Here is an 18,396-nt window from a genome sequence, read left to right as displayed (position 1 = left end):
CCCGTCTCTGGGGTTCACGCTTTTAGCCGCGGCTCGCGCCCGTCTCTGGAGTTCCTTTAAGCAGCGCTCTTAAACCCCTCTCCTCGCGCACCAGGAAGCAAAGAGGGAAGAAAAAGTCTCTTGCCTCTTCGGCAGGTGCAGGCTTTTCCCCGGACTCCCTCCCGGCTAGTCGTGGCGCACCAACCCCTTCAGGCTATGCTCAAGCCGCCAACCCCAGTCCTCTCCCTGAGCTCCGTCCAAAACCGAAACCCGAGCCTCAGCTCGCAGCCCCGCCCGCCCCGGCGGGTGAGCAGACAAGCCTCTCGGGTTGGTGAGTGCCGGTCGGCACCGATCGTCTGTGCAGGAATCTCCCCGCTTTGCCCTCCACACCCGTCGCTGTGCACCACTCCGCGGTCCCGAAGCTCCCCCCTCCGTCTCCCACAGTCTCCGCCCGCGGAGGGGCTTCCTAGTGTGTGGAAACTTTTCCTGCTTCACAGCTCCTTCCCACTGGTGCAGGTGCCGTCCTTATTCTTTTGTCTCTGTTTTTTCTTTTTTTTTTTTGCCTTACCCAGGTACGTGGGGAGTTTCTTGCCTTTTGGGAGCTCTGAGGTCTTCTGCCAGCCTTCAATAGGTGTTCTGTAGGAGTTGTTCCACGTGTAGATGTATTTCTGGTGTATCCGTGAGGAGGAAGGCGATCTCCACGTCTTACTCTTCCGCCATCTTCCCCCGTCTCCTCTGCATCACTCAACTTTATTTCTTAGTGTAAGTGATGTCAGTCACTACAGAAATTTTTTTTTTTTAAATCCCACTTTTTTTCTCATACAAAAAAATATTTTCATACCTTTACAATCCAAATTTTTCTTTGAAATCATTCATTTAAAAAAAAGATTCTTAAGTCAGAATTAACACCTCAGTTGGTCAAGTGTCAAAAAGCAACATTATAGGGTATTCCTGGTGGCGCAGTGGTTGAGAGTCCGCCTGCCGATGCAGGGGACGTGGGTTTGTGCCCCGGTCTGGGAAGATCCCACATGCCGCGGAGCGGCTGGGCCTGTGAGCCATGGCCTCTGGGCTTGCGCGTCCGGAGCCTGTGCTCCGCGGCAGGGGAGGCCGTGGCTGTGGGAGGCCCGCCTACTGGAAAAAAAAAAAAAAAAAAAGGCAACATTATAACTATTTACATATGCAGAGACCTCCTTTCACAGGTTGGTTCCTGTTAACGCCTCTGTTCCAGAATCTTCCAGCCTCCTTTGCTTCTCTACACCCCCTATTCCATCATTTCTTCAGGTCATGGAAACTGAGTTTGTTGAACATCAGAAATCTACTGATATGATTGTGTGTAAACCATGACATTCCACAGTTGACCATCTGCAGCTATTCAGTCAGCTGGTCACTGGTTAGTAAATTTCTCCTTGGGAAGCTCTTCACTTAATCAATCTGTAGCTGTGATGTTTCCACCTTTCCTGTCTCTCCTTCTATAGCCTCTCTAAATTTCTGAAGATATTTCCGCCCTTCTGCATAACTGTCAAAGCCTCAGATACACGTGGCAGAGAGAAGATCCTCCCACTGATGTCTTCTGAGTCCGTCCATGGCATCTTTCACTTGCATGGCTTGTTGTAAAGCTGATACACTTGCACTTCCTTGAACACATTGTTTGGTGTCCCGTGCAGTCTGTCCCTTGGAGGTGTGGCATTTTCCCTTATCCCTGCCACCCCTGAAATTGGATGATATATACATATATGTATGTGTATATACATATATATACCTTGTTCTCTGAAACTTTCTTTTGAGCCATTGTGGCTTTGCAATCGTCTACATGGTCCCCAGTATCATTGCTAGGGCTGTACAGCAGAATGACTTACCCAGTCTATTTTGCAGAAATTCTTAGCTGAGAAGCACTTGTTCTAAACTGTCACCATACATTGTCATGGAATACTGTCAGAACTACGTGGTCAGTGGTGCTTAAGAACTCTCTGGAAAGGTATCTGATCTTTGACCAATGTCAACCTTGGTGAGGAGACAGAGAGGAAAGTCCAGGAACCACAAGGTCAGGGATGGCTGTGCTCTTCATGCATAAACCAGACAGTGGGGAAACCAAATCCATTTCTTCCTCTACCACCCCTGGGACTTCACTTCCTTCCCACGAAGGTGCCCGCGGTGGCCCCAGCCCCACGGCCTGGCCTGCTGCTCGGTACCGAGTGTGTGGGGTGGATGACCCCAAAGCACAGACCCCGGCAGCCGGTGGGCGCCCTGGATGCTGCAGGTCGCCGACCAAGTGACCAGCCCACCAAGCCCTGGCGATGAGGCAGGTAGGAAGATGATGTACCCCAGGGACCCCCGCATAGCAACCAAGGCCATGGGGGTGCCTTGGCCCCGGAGGCCGCTACTGGGTCAGGAGCCCCAGCCGTGGCCCCCTGCGTCTTGGCCGGATGTGCAGAGCTGCTCCCAGGTCCACAACTGGAGGGAGACCAGTGATTCAGGGCAGCAGCGCCTGGATGCACTGTTTTTTTAGTGCAAAATAAATTTTTTTTTTGAAAACTGGACCCCTAATTATAGAAACTGGTTATTTTTTTAGAGTGGGAAAAAAGTGAAAACTGTTCCTGGGCTTGAAGGCTGGTGTGTGAAAATGCTTGTCTAATTGGAACATGGGAGTCCTAGTCAATAATTAAAATTTTATCTGGTTTGAGATCAGCTGTCTTTGTAAGAATGTTGGTATGGTATTCCTGATTAGCCTTATGGTTTTGAAATTGGCGGGGGCAGGACAGGCTCTGAAGTCTAGTTGGTATTACTTACGCCAGTATAGAGTTCTACTAAAATCCTTTTTTTTTTTTTTTTTTTGTGGTACACGGGCCTCTCTCTGTTGTGACCTCTCCCATTGTGGAGCACAGGCTCCGGACGTGCAGGCTCAGCGGCCATGGCTCACAGGCCTAGCCACTCCGCGGCATGCGGGATCTTCCTGGACTGGGGCACGAACCCGTGTCCCCTGCATCGGCAGGCGGACTCTCAACCACTACACCACTAGGGAAGCCCATAAAATCCTTTTTAAAAATTTTTGTTTATTTATTTTTATTGAAGTATAGTTGATTTACAATGTTGTGTTAGTTTCAGGTGTACAGTAAAAGTGATTCAGATATATATATATATATATATATATATATATATATATATATATAATGTTCTTTTTCAGATTCTTTTCCCATATAGGTTATTACAAAATACCAAGTATAGTTCCCTGTGCTGTACACACAGGGAACTATAGGTGTAGGTCCTTGTTGTTTATTTTATATATAGTAGTGTATATATGGTACTCCCAAACTCCTAATTTATCCCTCCCCCGCCCGCCCTCCTTTCCCCTTTGGTAACTGTAAGTTTGTTTTCTAATGAACTTATGTACAAAATAAAATCCTTTTAAGTAGGGGAAAAGAGTGCTGAATTAGTAGCCTATTACTATTTAGCATATTACCACAAATGTACCTTAAAACAAAACAACTATGTATTAGCTTACTGTTCTGACGTCAGAAGCCTCAAATGGTTCTGTATTGCTTCTGGAGGCTCCAAGGGAGAATCTGTTTCCCTGCTGTTTCCAGCTTCCAGAAGCTGTGCACCTGCCTTGGCTCGTGGCCCTGCATCACTCCAAGCTCTGCTGGTCCCTTGTCACATCTACTCCTCTGATTCTGCCTCTCCTGCCTGCCTCTTTCTCTTATAAGGACCCTTGCGATTATCAGGCTCCCCTAAATAATCCAAGGTGGTTTCCTAGTCTCAAGAGCCTTAACTTAATCATACCGGCAACCACCTTTGCCGCGTAAGGTAATCGATTCAGATCCTGTGGCGGTTGGGAGGTGGACATCTTTGGGCGGGCACGATTCTGCCCGCCCCAAGTCTATACGAAGTGGATCAGTATAAGCGTTCCGTGTTGGGGTTTTGGTGGGCCTGGCCTGTAGTCTGATGATAAGCCTGCTTCCTCCCTTGCCGGGAGATAAGGGGGTAGCTGTGAGTGACATCTCAGAATCTTACTTTCCTCTTCTGTGAAATGTGCACAGTATGCGTAAAGCACAGCGTTGCGAAAACTGACATAGACTCTTCTGCCACTGGCACGTAGTAGGGGCTTGCACTCTTAGGCGAGCATCCAGCCCAGTTCCTTGTATGTAACAGAAACTCCGAAAATGTGGGGTTTCCTTTCCCCATCTATCTCCTTTTTCTTTGCCTTTTTAAGAAGCGACTTTGTACACACTACTCTATATAACATAGATAAATAACAAGGTCCTACTGTATACTACAGGGAACTGTATTCTGTATCTTATAATAACCTATAATGGAAAAGAATCTGAAAAAGAATACAGACACACGTACACACACACACATACGCACATACTTACATACATAGGTATGTTATATATATATATATATATCTGAATCACTTTGCTTTACACCAGAAACTAACGCAACATTGTAAATCAACTGTACTTCAATTAAAAACAAAAAAGAGACTTCGTGAGGCCTCCACGGCATTCTTCTCACATATACTATGGAGGCTCCAGAGGGTTAGCGAAGCTTCGTGGTGTGAGTAAAGCTGTTTTTATTGAAAGGAAAAAAGGAGGGCTTCAAAGATACCGATTCTGTGCAGACATTAATTGCTGTACTTTGGCGGCGGGGGAGGGGAATAGCTAAAAGAGAGTAATAGAGTAGAAAGAGTAGACTGGCTGACCAGTGCTCAGGAGTTCAGTCTGGCTTTGCATCCTCTCCCACTTCCTTCTGCCACCATCACCAGGAGCACACCCTGGACAAGTTATTTCCCCCTCTGTGCCTCTGTTTCCTACATGATGAGAACATTGGGTGGATTATTTTTAAGATCCTCTCCAGCTCTTATGCAATAGAACATCTTTATTTTATGAAACACCATGTTGTAAAACCAGATCATGTTTTCAATAGCTTGACCTGAAGTTTGCCCTGTATTTAACAAATTGGAGCTCGTTTGTTATTAAGAACTAGAATTCTATGAAAGCTACATTTTAATTTTTTGTTCGTGCTATTGTTATATATATTAAGTGTGAAGGGGAAATAGTGAGAATTATACTTTAAAAGGAAGATATATTGCTTGGTACTCAATTTTATGAGCAACAATCAGTATCAGATATCCACTGGGAAGCATTGCAGATTGCTCAGGCCTGGGGGAAGGCATAGGCAGCACAGAGAAAGATGCAGGGAAGGAAACAGCTCCCAGCTTCGTGTAGAGTCACAGCCTGGTGCCCAGAGAGCTGGAGGTCCAGACGCAGAGCGCCTGCAGAATCACATGCCCAGCCTTAGGTAAGACCTCCTAGGTCTGAATCTCTAGAAGGGCGATAGTATTTGTCTTTTTCAGAAGCTCTCCAGGCGATTTCAATGCGTTCTGTCGGTTAGGAACCACCAGTCCGTGTCGGTGGCCTTGCAGGAAGAACCAGTGCCCCAAAGAGGGGGCATTTAACGTGCTGTGCATTCATTCCCTACTTGCCATCACCATTGCTAAGAATTTTTAGAATTTGCCAAGATAACCATCTTTGTAGCGTTCCCATTCCCTAGATGGCCCTTCAGGAGTTGTATCCCCCTCTTCACCAGCCCAAGATGGGAGTAACCGACTACCAAGGTGTTCTTCCTTTTGGCCGATGGGACTGCAGGTAGACTCACTTCACCTGTCCTCCAGGACACCACGCTCTGCCGAGTTCCTACCCACTGGTCACTCTTTCTCAGCCTCCTTTGCTATAACTTAGTCTTTCCTGACCTCTTAACATTGGAGGTCTTGGATCTCTTCTCTGTTTATGTCCACATGCCCGTCGCTCTCCCACTGCATGAGTTTCAGTCGTCTCTGCTCACAGATGAAGATCTGCAGACTAAATCTCTCCTCTGAACTCTGGACTCTCGTATGCAACCGCCTCCTGGACATCTTCACTTGGAAGTCCCCTAGGCGTCACAAACTCCATCCATCCAAACCTGAACTTGCTGTTTGATCCCTGACACCTGCTTCTCCTCCAGTCAAACATCTTAGGAGTCATGCCTTTTCTTTCTCTCACACCCCACATCCAAGATTTCAGGAGATCCTGTTGGCTCCGTCAACACAATGTCTAGAACGTCAGCACTTCTTGCCCCTTCTTGCTACCACCTGCGCCACCATCAGCCCTCTCCTGGATGCCTGCAGGAGCTTTACAATTGCTCTTCCTGCATCCACTCTTATAGCCCCACTGCATTCTCCACACAGCAGCCAGAGACATCCTTTTCAGTTGTAAGTCCTCTGATTGGAACCCACCAATGACTCCCATTTCCCTCTGGGTAAAATGCAAAGGCCTCACGGTGGCCACGAGGCGCCAAACAGTGTGATTCCAACTAAACCCCTCCCCATACCTCTCTGACCCCTCATCTCCTGTCTCCCTCCCTCTTCCTCTCTCCACCCCAGTTGCATGCCTTCTTGCTGTTCTTTGAAGACACCTGCTTCAGGGCCTTTGCAATATCTGTTCCTTCTCCCTGGAATGCTGCCTCCCTAGATACGCACGTGATTCAGTTCCTCACTTTTTTTTTATTTTGCGGTACGCGGGCCTCTCACTGTTGTGGCCTCTCTCCCGTTGCGGAGCACAGGCTCCGGACGCGCAGGCTCAGCGGCCATGGCTCACGGGCCCAGCCGCTCCGCAGCATGTGGGATCTTCCCGGACCGGGGCATGAACCCTTGTCCCCTGCATCGGCAGGCGGACTCCCAACCACTGCGCCACCAGGGAAGCCCTCCTCACTTCTTTTTTTGATCTTGCTCCATTGTTATTTTCTCCATGGGGCCTACCCCGGCTGCCCTGTTTAAAAATGCAGTCTGTCCTCATGTTGCGTCCCATTGTGAGTCTTCCCCAAACCATTTATTACCTGCTAATATAGCGGATACTTGGCTTACCTTGTTTATTGTCTGTCTTCCCTTCCATTGCCAACACCCAACATCAGCTCCACCAAGGCAGGAATTTTTGTCTTTTGTTCACTGATTTAGCCCAAGAATCTGTCACGTGGTGGGTGCCCAGTCAGTGAACACTAAAGGTAGGAGCACTTTCTAGACCTTAAAGAAAAAAACAAAGCTAAAAGTTTTGTCCTGGTCAGAATTTCATCTGTTCTGTATTTAGTATGTGATCTACTTGAGGGTAAGAATTACACCTTCTAGTGGTCCATTCAGAAACAGAGGTGAGTTAGACCAGATTATCTGTCTTTTCTAGTTACATGATTATATGTAGCATTTATTTGGTGACATTTAAGTATAGAAACAAATTGTGATCTATACGCCTAAGTGTAAATTCAAATTATGACCCTTGGATGAGGCCAGAGTCCTCATATTGGGGAAAATACAGAAATTGGGGGTAAGCATTTAGGAACTTTCATAACAATATGATAGAGTTCTAGTATATCTGCTGAACCTAATAATAAAAATGGGGGCTTTTATATGTGTCCCACTTTTTATTTCATTTTTCAAAATTTATTTTTAATATAGTTTACAAAAGTATTGGTTCATGATGGGACCGGAAATTAGAACAAAGCAGGTCCTTCACCGCACATAGTTGAAGAGGCACTAGTCAAATGGATGCTGGGGCTGACTTAGGAAGCTGGAGTAAAAAAAAAAAAAGCTTGAAACCTTCTGGACCTTTATGAATCGTCTCATAGATCTTCAGATTGTCCTCTCCTATAGTGATTTTCAACTTTTTTCTTTTTTGCTTTTTCTTCCCCCCCGCCCCCCCAAGCACTAGAACCCTCCCTTTAAATGATCATTGCCATAAAACCCAGATGTAGAGAGCAGATGAAAGCAGACCTGCTCTAGTTGACTATAAACTCAGGGGCTCAGAACCCACCTGCTTGAATCCCCTCCACTCCCTGCAGGTCACTAACATGCCTCTGCAGAGCCCTAAGTCCCTGCACACAAGTCTTAAAACTGTTCTCCTGGGTGTGAATTAGAGTTTTTGTTTTACTTTTTGTATGTTTTATAAATAATACATTTGATACATTCTTATTCAAAATTGAGACATTTCTTCCTACAATGACACAGCTCTTTGAAGTGAAAATTATATCCTTACATCCCTGGACTTGACGTTCATGACTTAGAGGTGTCCTAATTTGAAATTTAGACACTTCTCTTATCATAGCCCAGCTGACTGAAAACCAGCAGGGACAAACCTTAGTTAAACAAAGTCATGTGTATTTCACTGAGGGAGACCACGCACTGGAGGAACTGGGAGTGTCTCACCAACAAAGGAAAAGATAGGTCTTTCAGAGCATCTTGGAGAATGGTGGAACTTAGGGAAGTTTAATGAAGCAATATTTTGATTGGCTCAAAGCAGGGCTGGGTGTAAAGATCTGAACTGTGAAGTAGCCCATGACCTGGAAACTACAAAGTTTCCTTGGAAACTACAGAGTTAAGAAAAACATGGAAGGGACTTCCCTGGTGGCGCAGTGGTTAAGAATACTCCTACCAATGCAGGGGACACAAGTTCAAGCCCTGGTCCGGGAAGATCCCACATGCTGTGGAGCAACTAAGCCTGTGCGCCACAACTACTGAGCCTGTGCTTTAGAGCCCACAAGGCACTACTGCTGACCCTGCCATCCACAACTACTGAAGCCCATGCACGTAGAACCCGTGCTCCGCAACAAAGAGAAGCCACCGCAATGAGAAGCCCACGCACCACAAGGAAGGGAAGCCCCCGCTCACCACAACTAGAGAAAGCCCGCGTGCAGCAACGAAAACCCAACGCAGCCAAAAAAATAATAATAATAAATTAATTTTTTAAACAAAGAAAAAAGACATGGAATGTTGTGTCCAGAAACTCCCTAATCTGAAACTTTGCATCTGGGCTGGAAATCCAGGCTCCTTTTCTGTGTCAAAGTGGGATGATTCATTCTTCCTAGTATGATTTCAAACAGCAAAGTTTCTGACAGTCTGTGATTGTGGAGAACAAGGTTTCTCGATGAGATGAGAAAGCAGTGGTCACCCAGAGAAGGGGGTTGTTAGGACACCTTTCAGCTTCAGTGTGACCTTGGGAGAAATATGGTTTCCTGTCAGCTTTGCAGCTGACTTTATCTGTGTTTGTCATCCCAGCCTGCTTTATGAATAATGGGGCTGATTTTTACTTTCTTACTCTCAACTGACCAGCTGTTTTACATATACTAGATTCCTCACATCTCTGGGCCTAACATGCTTGATTTTGATCCAGTGGGCCGTGAAGTGTGTTAATTTGAGATTGTGATAAAGTTCAAATGACAGGCGTCTGCACCTGACATCTTAGCAGACCTATGATCTAGTGAAGCACTGAAAAATAGTGAAAAATACTTGGAAAAGAAAGCCACTATAAGAACCAATATTAGAAATATAGAAAGAGGAAAGAGGTATGAGAAAGCAATGGTTTGAAGCCTTAGTAGTGATAAGATCTTTTGACCTGCTAATATCACATAGAGAGATCTAGTTTAAGGAAGTCACCAGTTATGAGGAAAAAAATTAATAGACAAGGATACAGCATTATTTTTCATGGTGAAAAACTGAAAATAACATAAAGGTTGAAGGTGTTGCTAAATACCTGAAATGAATATTTAGTGCCATAGGGAGAGCTCGTGAAATAAGTACAGCAGGAAACAATCAGGATGTTAAAATATAGAGTATGATGTCAACTTTATTTTTTTTGTTAGGGGATAATATGTATAGAAAATGTCTGCAAGGAAATAGATCAAAACATCAACAATGGTTATTTCAGCATGGCTAAATTATAGCAGATTTTGTTTCTTTATTCTTTATTTTCTACAATAAGCTTATATTATTCAAAATACTGCAATAAGCATGTATTACAGCAATACAAAGCACCTCTAAAAATAAGCATATATTACTCAGCGAAAGAAACTAGTTACTTTAGAAAGAAGTAATGGTTCTTAGCCAGAAAATAAGTATTTTATGAGGAAAATAATATGCTCTATGTTATTACTGTTTATGGGGTTGTCAAAATGTGTTTTTCCCACTGTTAGATTGAGGAGAATAATTTTTCATTTTGGATTGTGGTCTATACACTGAATAAGGCTGAATGAATCTGAATCTTCTTTTAATTCTAGAATTTTTAGCATGTAAGCCTTTTTGCATAATGAGTCACTTCTACTTGTAGGAAAAACAAATTTAGTAAACCAGAATGCCACAGTAGTTTGAGGTTGGTTCTTTCATCCAGAAAAAGTGTTTCAGACTTCAGACACTATTATTGTTGACGTTATTTTTAACTTTTTATATTTTTATTTTTTTCTGAAGAATAGATTTCCAAAGTAAGGGATGATGAAATACTATGTCCTTATAAAAAGAACTATGTGGGAAATCATTGAAATTTGATTAAGATAAATTGAGATTTACAGACAAATTTAGCTTTGGATCTAAATAGCCTTTCTGCCATTTGTAGCAAAATTATTTTCATAAATAGGAATGTACCTAACTCTTTATTTGAAGATTAGTGTGACTACAAAGTTTCTAAATGTGTAGTGACTTTGTAAGTCTTAACTAGGCCTGTCCTTTTGACCCTCTACAGTCCAGGACAATGTCTGGAGAACTTCCACCAAACATTAACATCAAGGAACCTCGATGGGATCAAAGCACTTTCATTGGACGAGCCAATCATTTCTTCACTGTAACTGATCCCAGGAATATTCTGTTAACCAACAAACAACTAGAGGATGCAAGGAAAGTAGTGCATGATTACAGGTAACATTAACAAGTATGCTTTGGGGCTTAATATATTAATAGATCATCCTGTTAGCCTATTGTCTTTAAACCTTCCCTTAGTGATTTTTCAACATTTTTTTTTGCAATTGATTCCTTTTTATAAAAAATATATATATATAAGAAATAGGAAGACGTGTTTCATTCCCCATTGTTGACACTTAACACAGATATCCAGGGTTCGTAGTAACCTGAAAATAAGCCAGCCATCCCTCCAACTCATAGGTGCCAATCCGTGAGGTCCCCTTTCTAGAGCCCTGCCTTCTGCTCGACAATACAACCACACCTGCATCCACAACTTTCTGTCTCCAGATAGAGGCTGCATCTTACAAAAAGCAAGTCGTCAAGAATTAGGGTAGGTTGTTCGCTTCTTCTCAGATTAAGCCCCAGTGAATAAACCCCACATATAGTAGCTCAGATGGGAAGGGTGCTGGTGGCACAGTTTGTAGGTTTGGGATGGACTCCGTCAGTTCAAAAAGCCAGGCATGAGGTGAGAGAAGAGACATGCTCTAAGGCAATGGTCACAACTTTCTTTTTTTTTTTTTAATTTATTTAATATTTTAATACAATTTTTAAAGGTTACACTCCATTTACAGTTACTACAAAATATTGGCTATATTCCCCGTGTTGTACAATACATCCTTGAGCCTATCTTACGTCCAATAGTTTGTACTTTCCACTCCTCCACCCCTATGTTGCCCCCCCACACTATAACCCCTAGTTTGTTCTCTATATCTGTGAGCCTGCATCTTTTTTTTTTTTTTTTTTTTTTGTGGTACGCGGGCCTCTCACTGTTGTGGCCTCTCCCATTATGGAGCACAGGCTCGGGACGCGCAGGCTCAGTGGCCATGGCTCACGGGCACGTGGGATCCTCCCAGACCAGGGCACGAACCCGTGTCCCCTGCATCGGCAGGCGGACTCTCAACCACTGCGCCACCAGGGAAGCCTGAGCCTGTGTCTTTTTTGTTACATTTACTAGTTTGTTGTATATGTATGTGTATGTTCCACATATAAGTGATACCATACAGTATTTGTCTTTCTTTGTCTGACTTATTTCACTTAGCATCATGCCCTCCAAGTCCATCCATGTTGCTGCAAATGGCAGAATTTCATTCTTTTTTATGGCTGAGTGATATTCCAGTGTGTGTGTGTGTGTGTGTGTGTGTGTGCGCGCCACATCTTCTTTAGCCATTCATCTGTTGATGGACATGCAGCTTTCTTGATGGAAGACCATATAAGAAATATTTCAGCCTTCGTGGACTACAGAGGATTTCTGTCTTATTCTAAATGTTCTGCCTAGTCTTCTTAGTGTCTTGGGGGTTTGCTTGCTTGTTTGTTTGTTTTCTAGGGCTTTTTGTTTGTTTGGTTGTTTTACAATCCTTTAAAAGATGTAAAAATCACTCTTAGCTGGCCAGCCATACAGGCCACAGACAGTAGTTTGCTGACTCCTGCTCTTAGGGAAAGTCAGCCAGAAGCTGAGAATTGGGTTAGGGGGAGCTGTGAGTCTAAACATGCCAAGGATAATCCATGCAAGGTACGTATTTGACTGTCACATGGGTAGTCAGTGAGGCCACCAAGGGCGGTCTATAAACTTTGTTACCAAACACTGAGTCTGGCCAGGTCTTAGCATGCGCAGCCGTGCAGAAAGAGGGCTCCCTGGGAAGCAGAACATCCTGGAGCCCTACGAGCAAGTCCTGAGGAACGAGGCAGAGGAAGACGGCAGAAGTGCATTTCAGAATTCCGGCAAGTCAATGTTCCATGATTCTGGAACAAAAGCCATAAAAAGAGGAGAGGTGGAGATGTAAAGACAGCTAGAGGAGTTGAAAAGAAGCCATAAAAGAGATTGCAAAGCCCCTAAACTTGTCAGAGCAAAATTAAAATCTTCACTGGAGGCAGTGGTGGAGAAGTAATGACATCAATGGTACCGAGAAAAAAGTAGAAACAGGGATGCTGGGGATAAACCTGAGTCACTCTCCAAGGATGAAGATCTGAGGTCGGCACACTTTTTCTGCAAAGGGCCAGATGATAAATATTTTCAGCTGTGCAGGCCCTACAGTCTCATTCTGTGTTGTTTTGCTTGTTCACCATCCATTAAAAATGGAAAAACCATTCTTAGTGCACCAGCTATTCAGAAATAGGCGTGGGCTGTAGTTTGTCAACTCCTGATATAGATGAAAAGGTGAGAGTATGAAAAGGATTATATTTTAGGGGACTAGAGGATGGAGAGTGAAGATATAATGTATTGATGCTTCTCAAGGAGAAACTAGAAAAATGCAAAAGATGTCATAGTAAGTAGATAAAAGAATTGTCCTGTAGTGAGGACAGACATCCACAAATTAGGCTCACCCTGTTTCAGGCAAAGAGACCCACATATGGAGATTTTTTTTTCTTTTTTCTACAAAGCAACTTTTAAAAATTTCATAAGCATTCAAACAGGGGAAAAAAGTTATTAAAAAAGAACAAATGACAGAGAGACGTCTCAATCTTCTTATCTATGCACTGAGTGCCAGAGGACAGTAAAGGAACGTGTGCCGAGTTTCTAGGAGAAAGCATGTAACCCAGGAATTTTATACCAGAGTGTCTCTGTTTACAGAGGCAACAGAAAAATACATAACGACATCAAAAACAAACTCCTCATAAATCCTTCTTGAGAGGTCAGGAGATGAAGCAAAATTGAGTTCAAAAATAGGAAATCCATAGTATATTGTGATTCCTCAAACAATTCAAAATAGAATTACCATATGATCGAGCCATTCTACTTCTGAGTATATACCCAAAAGAATTGGAAGCAGGGTTTTGAACAGATATTTGCACACCCGTGTTCAAAGTGGCATTACTCATAATAGACAAAGATGGAAGCAACCCAAGTGTCCATGGATGGATGAATGGAAAAATAAAACGTCGTATATTCACATAATAGAATACTATTCAGCCTTAAAAATGAAGGAAATCCTAACACGTGCTACAACATGGATTAACCTTGAAGACATTATGCTAAGTGAAATAAGCCAGTCAGAAGAGGACAAATTATTGTACAATACTACTTATATAATGTGCCTGGAGTAGCCAAATTCATAGAGACGGAAAATAGAATGGTGGTTGCCAGGGCCTAGGGGGCCGGGGAATCAGGAGTTATTGTTTAATGAATACAGTCTCAGTTGGGGACGATGAAAACATTCTGGAGATAGATGGATGGTGGCAGTAGTTGGACAATAACATGAATATGCTTAGTAACACAAAACTGTACAGTTAAAAATGGTTGATATGGTAAACTTTATGTTATATATTGTATTACAGTAAAAATAAAAGAAAGCTGTAATATAGACTAGTGACGAATGTTGAAACTGTTAAAATAGAAATAGTTGTTGCATTTCTAGTTATAAAGCAATGTATAGGCAAAAAGAAATTTTAAGTGTTTTGTAAAAAATAGTAATAGCTATCTGAATCTAAAGCCCTAGATTGTAGTATCAAAAAAATTTTTTTTAATAAAACAAAAGGAAGAGGAGGAATTAAAAGTATACCAAATATTTATCTTAAATAGGAGGTGGACTCAAAAGTATGTACGGTTTGGCTCTTTACCATGTTAGAGAAATGTTATCGTAGAATGGTTTTGAGAATCTTTTTTTTTTTTTTGCTGTACGCGGGCCTCTCACTGTTGTGGCCTCTCCCGCTGCGGAGCACAGGCTCCGGACGCGCAGGCTCAGCGGCCGTGGCTCACGGGCCTAGCCGTTCCGCAGCATGTGGGATCTTCTCGGACCGGGACACGAACCTGTGTCCCCTGCATCGGCAGGCAGACTCTCAACCACTGCACCACCAGGGAAGCCCGGTTTTGAGAATCTTAATGGTAACCGCTAGTCAAGTTAAATCTTAGGATATATCTTCTAAAACCCCAAAGGCATAAAAACAAAGCGTAATAAGTATAACTAAAGGTAAAACCAAAAAACTGTCATAGAAGCTTTTAAAATAACGTAAAACAAGATGGAGGAGGCCAGACAGCTTAGTAATAACAGTATGTGTAAAAGGGATTAAAACCCTCTATTAAAATCAGACTTTAAAATTGTGTAAAAACACTTAGAAAGCTCAACAGTGACATGGCATCCCAGTCGGAATGCATGAGGGTTGCTAGCTACATGACTAATCTCTGTGTGAGGTCATTGTGCATGGAAAAATACAATGACTTCCTCCAAGAATCGTTGAGCACCTCACCTTCTTTTCTCTTCACCTATTAAGGAATATAAAACCCTTAGAGTCTGTGTCATAAATTGCTCCACTGGGGATTAGGGGAAATGCTGCTTTTATCATGTCTGCTTTTATATTCATTATATGTCTATATATCTATATCTATATCTATATCTATATCTATATCTATATCTTTATATATTCATCAGTAAAACCAATTGGTGAATTAATGGTTAAGAAATACCCCAGAGTTCTCCCCCTACCCACCAAGAGACAAATTAGCTGTGAACTCTCAGAGGAGAATAGCTCAAAGGGTTAGTTGGAGTCAAGGAAGTATCACGTACAGTGTACCTTCAAGGAATATGAATACCAGTAATCTATAGTCCTCATGGGATACCAACGTGCTATTTTAGTATGAATCCAAAGGGTGGTAATAAAAATGGCTAACATTACAAAGCAGGACGAAGGTAACTGCAAATAAAAAGGAAGCTGTATGAAAATCGGACAAAATTCAGTTCAGGGCGAATAGATCAGAAAAATTTGATATTTATAAAATGACCGTGTTCGGTATTCATGAACTAGTTAATGTTACATCAAAATATACAAAGAAAAGACTGTTAGAAATACAGACAGAACTTGATTAATCACGTCAGAATTGTTCAGTACTTTAACTGTGCAAAAAGAAAAACCAAAAGTAAAATTACAAAGTAAAAATAATGAGAAAATTAATATGAAAACTTAAGGGATTGTGCCAAAATTGTACTCTGAGTAGAAGTTTATAGTTTTACATGTCTCTCTGATTAAACGTTAAAGGCTTACAACAAATGAACTGAGACTTCAGGTTAAGAAATTAAAGAACAGCACAAAATAAGAAAAAGAAAATAACAATAGCACATGCTGTGTAATGATACTGCCTGAAGCACTTCATGTGCATTCATTTAAGCCTCAACAGCCCTTGGAGGTAGGTGCTCTCGTTATGCCCATTTTTCAGATGAAAGAACTAAGGCAGAAAAGTCAAAGTCCTGCCACTGTTAAGTGGCAGAGCCAGCATAGAAACTCAGACAGTCTGACTCCAGAGTTCATGCTGTTAACCACTGTATAGACTGTTTTTCAAAGAAAACAGAGAGGAGGTCATTTTTTCAAGGTCAGAAATTAACAGAATTGAAAAATACATGAAAAGCTGGTTCTCTGATAAGCCCAGAGAAAGATAAGCCCCTGGCACGTCTAATCAATATAAAATAAATAAATAAAACTCAAAGTATGTAACAAGAAGATAAGAAAGTTGCCTGTGAGAAATAGAAATATAAAAATGAAGGGGATTCCCTGGTGGTGCAGTGGTTAAGAATCCTCCTGCCAGTGCAGGGGACATGGGTTCGATTCCTGGTCGGGGAAGATCCCACATGCAGCAGAGCAGGTAAGCCTGTGTGCCACAGCTACTGAGCCTGTGCTCTAGAGCCCGCAAGCCACAACTGCTGAAACCCGTGCGCCTAGAGCCCGTGCTCTGCAACAAGAGAAGCCACCGCAATAAGAAGCCCATGTACCTCAACGAAGAGTAGCCCCCGCTCACCACAACTAGAGAAAGCCCGTGCGCAGCAACGAAGACTCAACGTAGCCAAAAATAAGTTAAATAAATAATTTTTTTAAAAAATGAAGCCTACTGGGACTTCCCTGGTGGCGCAGTGGTTAAGAATCTGCCTGCCAATGCAGGGGATATGGGTTCGATCCCTGGTCCGGGAAGATCCCACATGCCGCGGAGCAACTAAGCCCGTGTGCCACAACTGCTGAGACTGTGCTCTAGAGCCTGTGAGCCACAACTACTGAAGCCCGTGCGCCTAGAGCCCGTGCTCTGCAACAAGAGAGGCCACCACGATGAGAAGCCTGCTCACCGCAGTGAAGAGTACCCTCTGCTCGCCACAAATAAAGCCCGTGCACATCAATGAAGACCCAATGTGGCCAAAAATAAAAATAAATAAATCTGGAAAAAAAAAAAAAATGAAGCCTTTAGAAGCTAAAAAAAAATTTAGCTCTTTGCTAAAAATTTTAGAAATATTAGTGAAATGTCTAGCCTTCTATGAATATATAAATTACCAAACTTGACTCAATCTAAAATAAGGCAAGGAAAGAGAAAAAAAAGGAACAAGGAAGAGATGAGACGAACAGAAAACAAAGAGCAAGATGGCAGAATAAATAAATAAAAATAAAACTTTCCCACAAAAATCTCCAAGGCCAATTAGCATCACAGGTGAAAGAAATTATTTCTTCACAGAAAGAAACTATATCAATTCCATCACAAACTCTCTCAGAAAATAGAAGAGGGAGAAAGACTTCTTCATCCTTTTTTTTTTTTTTTTTTTTTTTTTTGCGGTACGCGGGCCCCTCACTGTTGTGGCCTCTCCCGCTGCAGAGCACAGGCTCCGGACGCGCAGGCTCAGCGGCCATGGCTCACGGGCCCAGCTGCTCCGCGGCATGTGGGATCTTCCCGGACCAGGGCACGAACCTGTGTCCCCTGCATCGGCAGGCAGACTCTCGGCCACCAGGGAAGCCCTTCTTCATCCATTTTATGAGACCACTGATAGCAAAACCAAAGGGATTACAAGACAAAAATTACAGACCAATATCCCTCATAAACATAGACACAAAAAATCCTCAACAAAATTTACAACTTAAATCTAGCCATCTTTAAAAGGGATAATACCCAAAATAAGCAGAACCCAAATATGGTTCATCACAAGATTGCAAGTTCATTTTAACATTTGGAAATCACTGTATCAGTAGACTATGACAGAAAAACATACAGTCTTCTCAATAAGTGCAGAAAAAGCAGACAAAATCCAACATCCCTTCATGATAAAACTCTCAGCAAACTAGGAATAGAAGGAATAAAGTACATCTAAAAGAGGCCTATAACTAACACCAAACTTAATGATGAAAGAATGAAAACTTTCCCCCTGAGATCAGGAACAAGGCAGGGAGTTCAGCTTTCACTACATTTATTCAGCATTGGACTAGCATAGCTAGTCCAATAAGAAAAAAAGAGCAACAAAAATAAAAGATGTACAGATAGGAAAGGAACTAAAATTCTCTTCATTCACAGAAAACATGATCATCATATAGAAAGAATCTACCAAAAATGCAAATAGAGTGTGTTTAGCACAGTCACAAGATATATTATAAGATCAATATACAAAAATCAATTGGGTTTCCGTATAGTAACAATTAACAACTGGAAGTTGAAATTTTAAAACTCATATTTTCAGTAGCAACAAAAATATTTAAATGCCTGATTTCAAGACTTACTGTAAAGCTCAGGTAATCAAAACAGTATAGATATATAGATCAGTGGAACAGTATAGAGGATCCTGAAATAGACTCAAACATATATAGTCAATTGATTTTTAAATAAAGATGTCTGGATAATTCAATAGAGAAAGAATATTCTGTTCAGTGAGTGGTTCTGGAAAAAATGGATTTCCACATAAAAAGAGAGTATTAATCTTTAAACAAAATCATAAACA

General features: G+C 42.3%; 1 protein-coding gene and 1 pseudogene across 8 annotated transcripts in view; one reads left to right on the top strand and one right to left on the bottom strand.

The window, feature by feature from the left end:
• The window catches only part of SFXN1 (sideroflexin 1), a 55,487-nt gene that overhangs the window by 13,638 nt on the left and 23,453 nt on the right, over positions 1–18,396 (top strand). For 5 of the 8 annotated variants that reach the window (XR_004349221.1, XM_032626885.1, XM_032626886.1 and 2 more), the window contains one exon: positions 10,512–10,684. The exons of 1 other annotated variant lie outside the window; for it this stretch is intronic. Coding sequence is in view for 6 of the 7 variants with exons in the window: in XM_032626885.1 (XP_032482776.1) it covers positions 10,521–10,684 (164 nt within the window). In the remaining variant the exon portion in view is untranslated. Of the gene's footprint in view, positions 1–551; positions 742–1,294; positions 1,370–10,511; positions 10,685–18,396 lie in introns of those variants that run through there. 2 more of the 8 variants (XM_032626884.1, XM_032626888.1) reach the window with 2 other exon arrangements.
• On the bottom strand, positions 1,262–2,331 carry LOC116750502 (annotated as a pseudogene).

The sequence above is a fragment of the Phocoena sinus genome, chromosome 3 (genome assembly GCF_008692025.1).
Source record: "Phocoena sinus isolate mPhoSin1 chromosome 3, mPhoSin1.pri, whole genome shotgun sequence".
Classification (NCBI taxonomy): Eukaryota; Metazoa; Chordata; class Mammalia; order Artiodactyla; family Phocoenidae; genus Phocoena; species Phocoena sinus.
The sequence above is the reverse complement of the archived record's forward strand: the minus strand, read 5'-3'. Positions and strand labels throughout refer to the sequence as shown.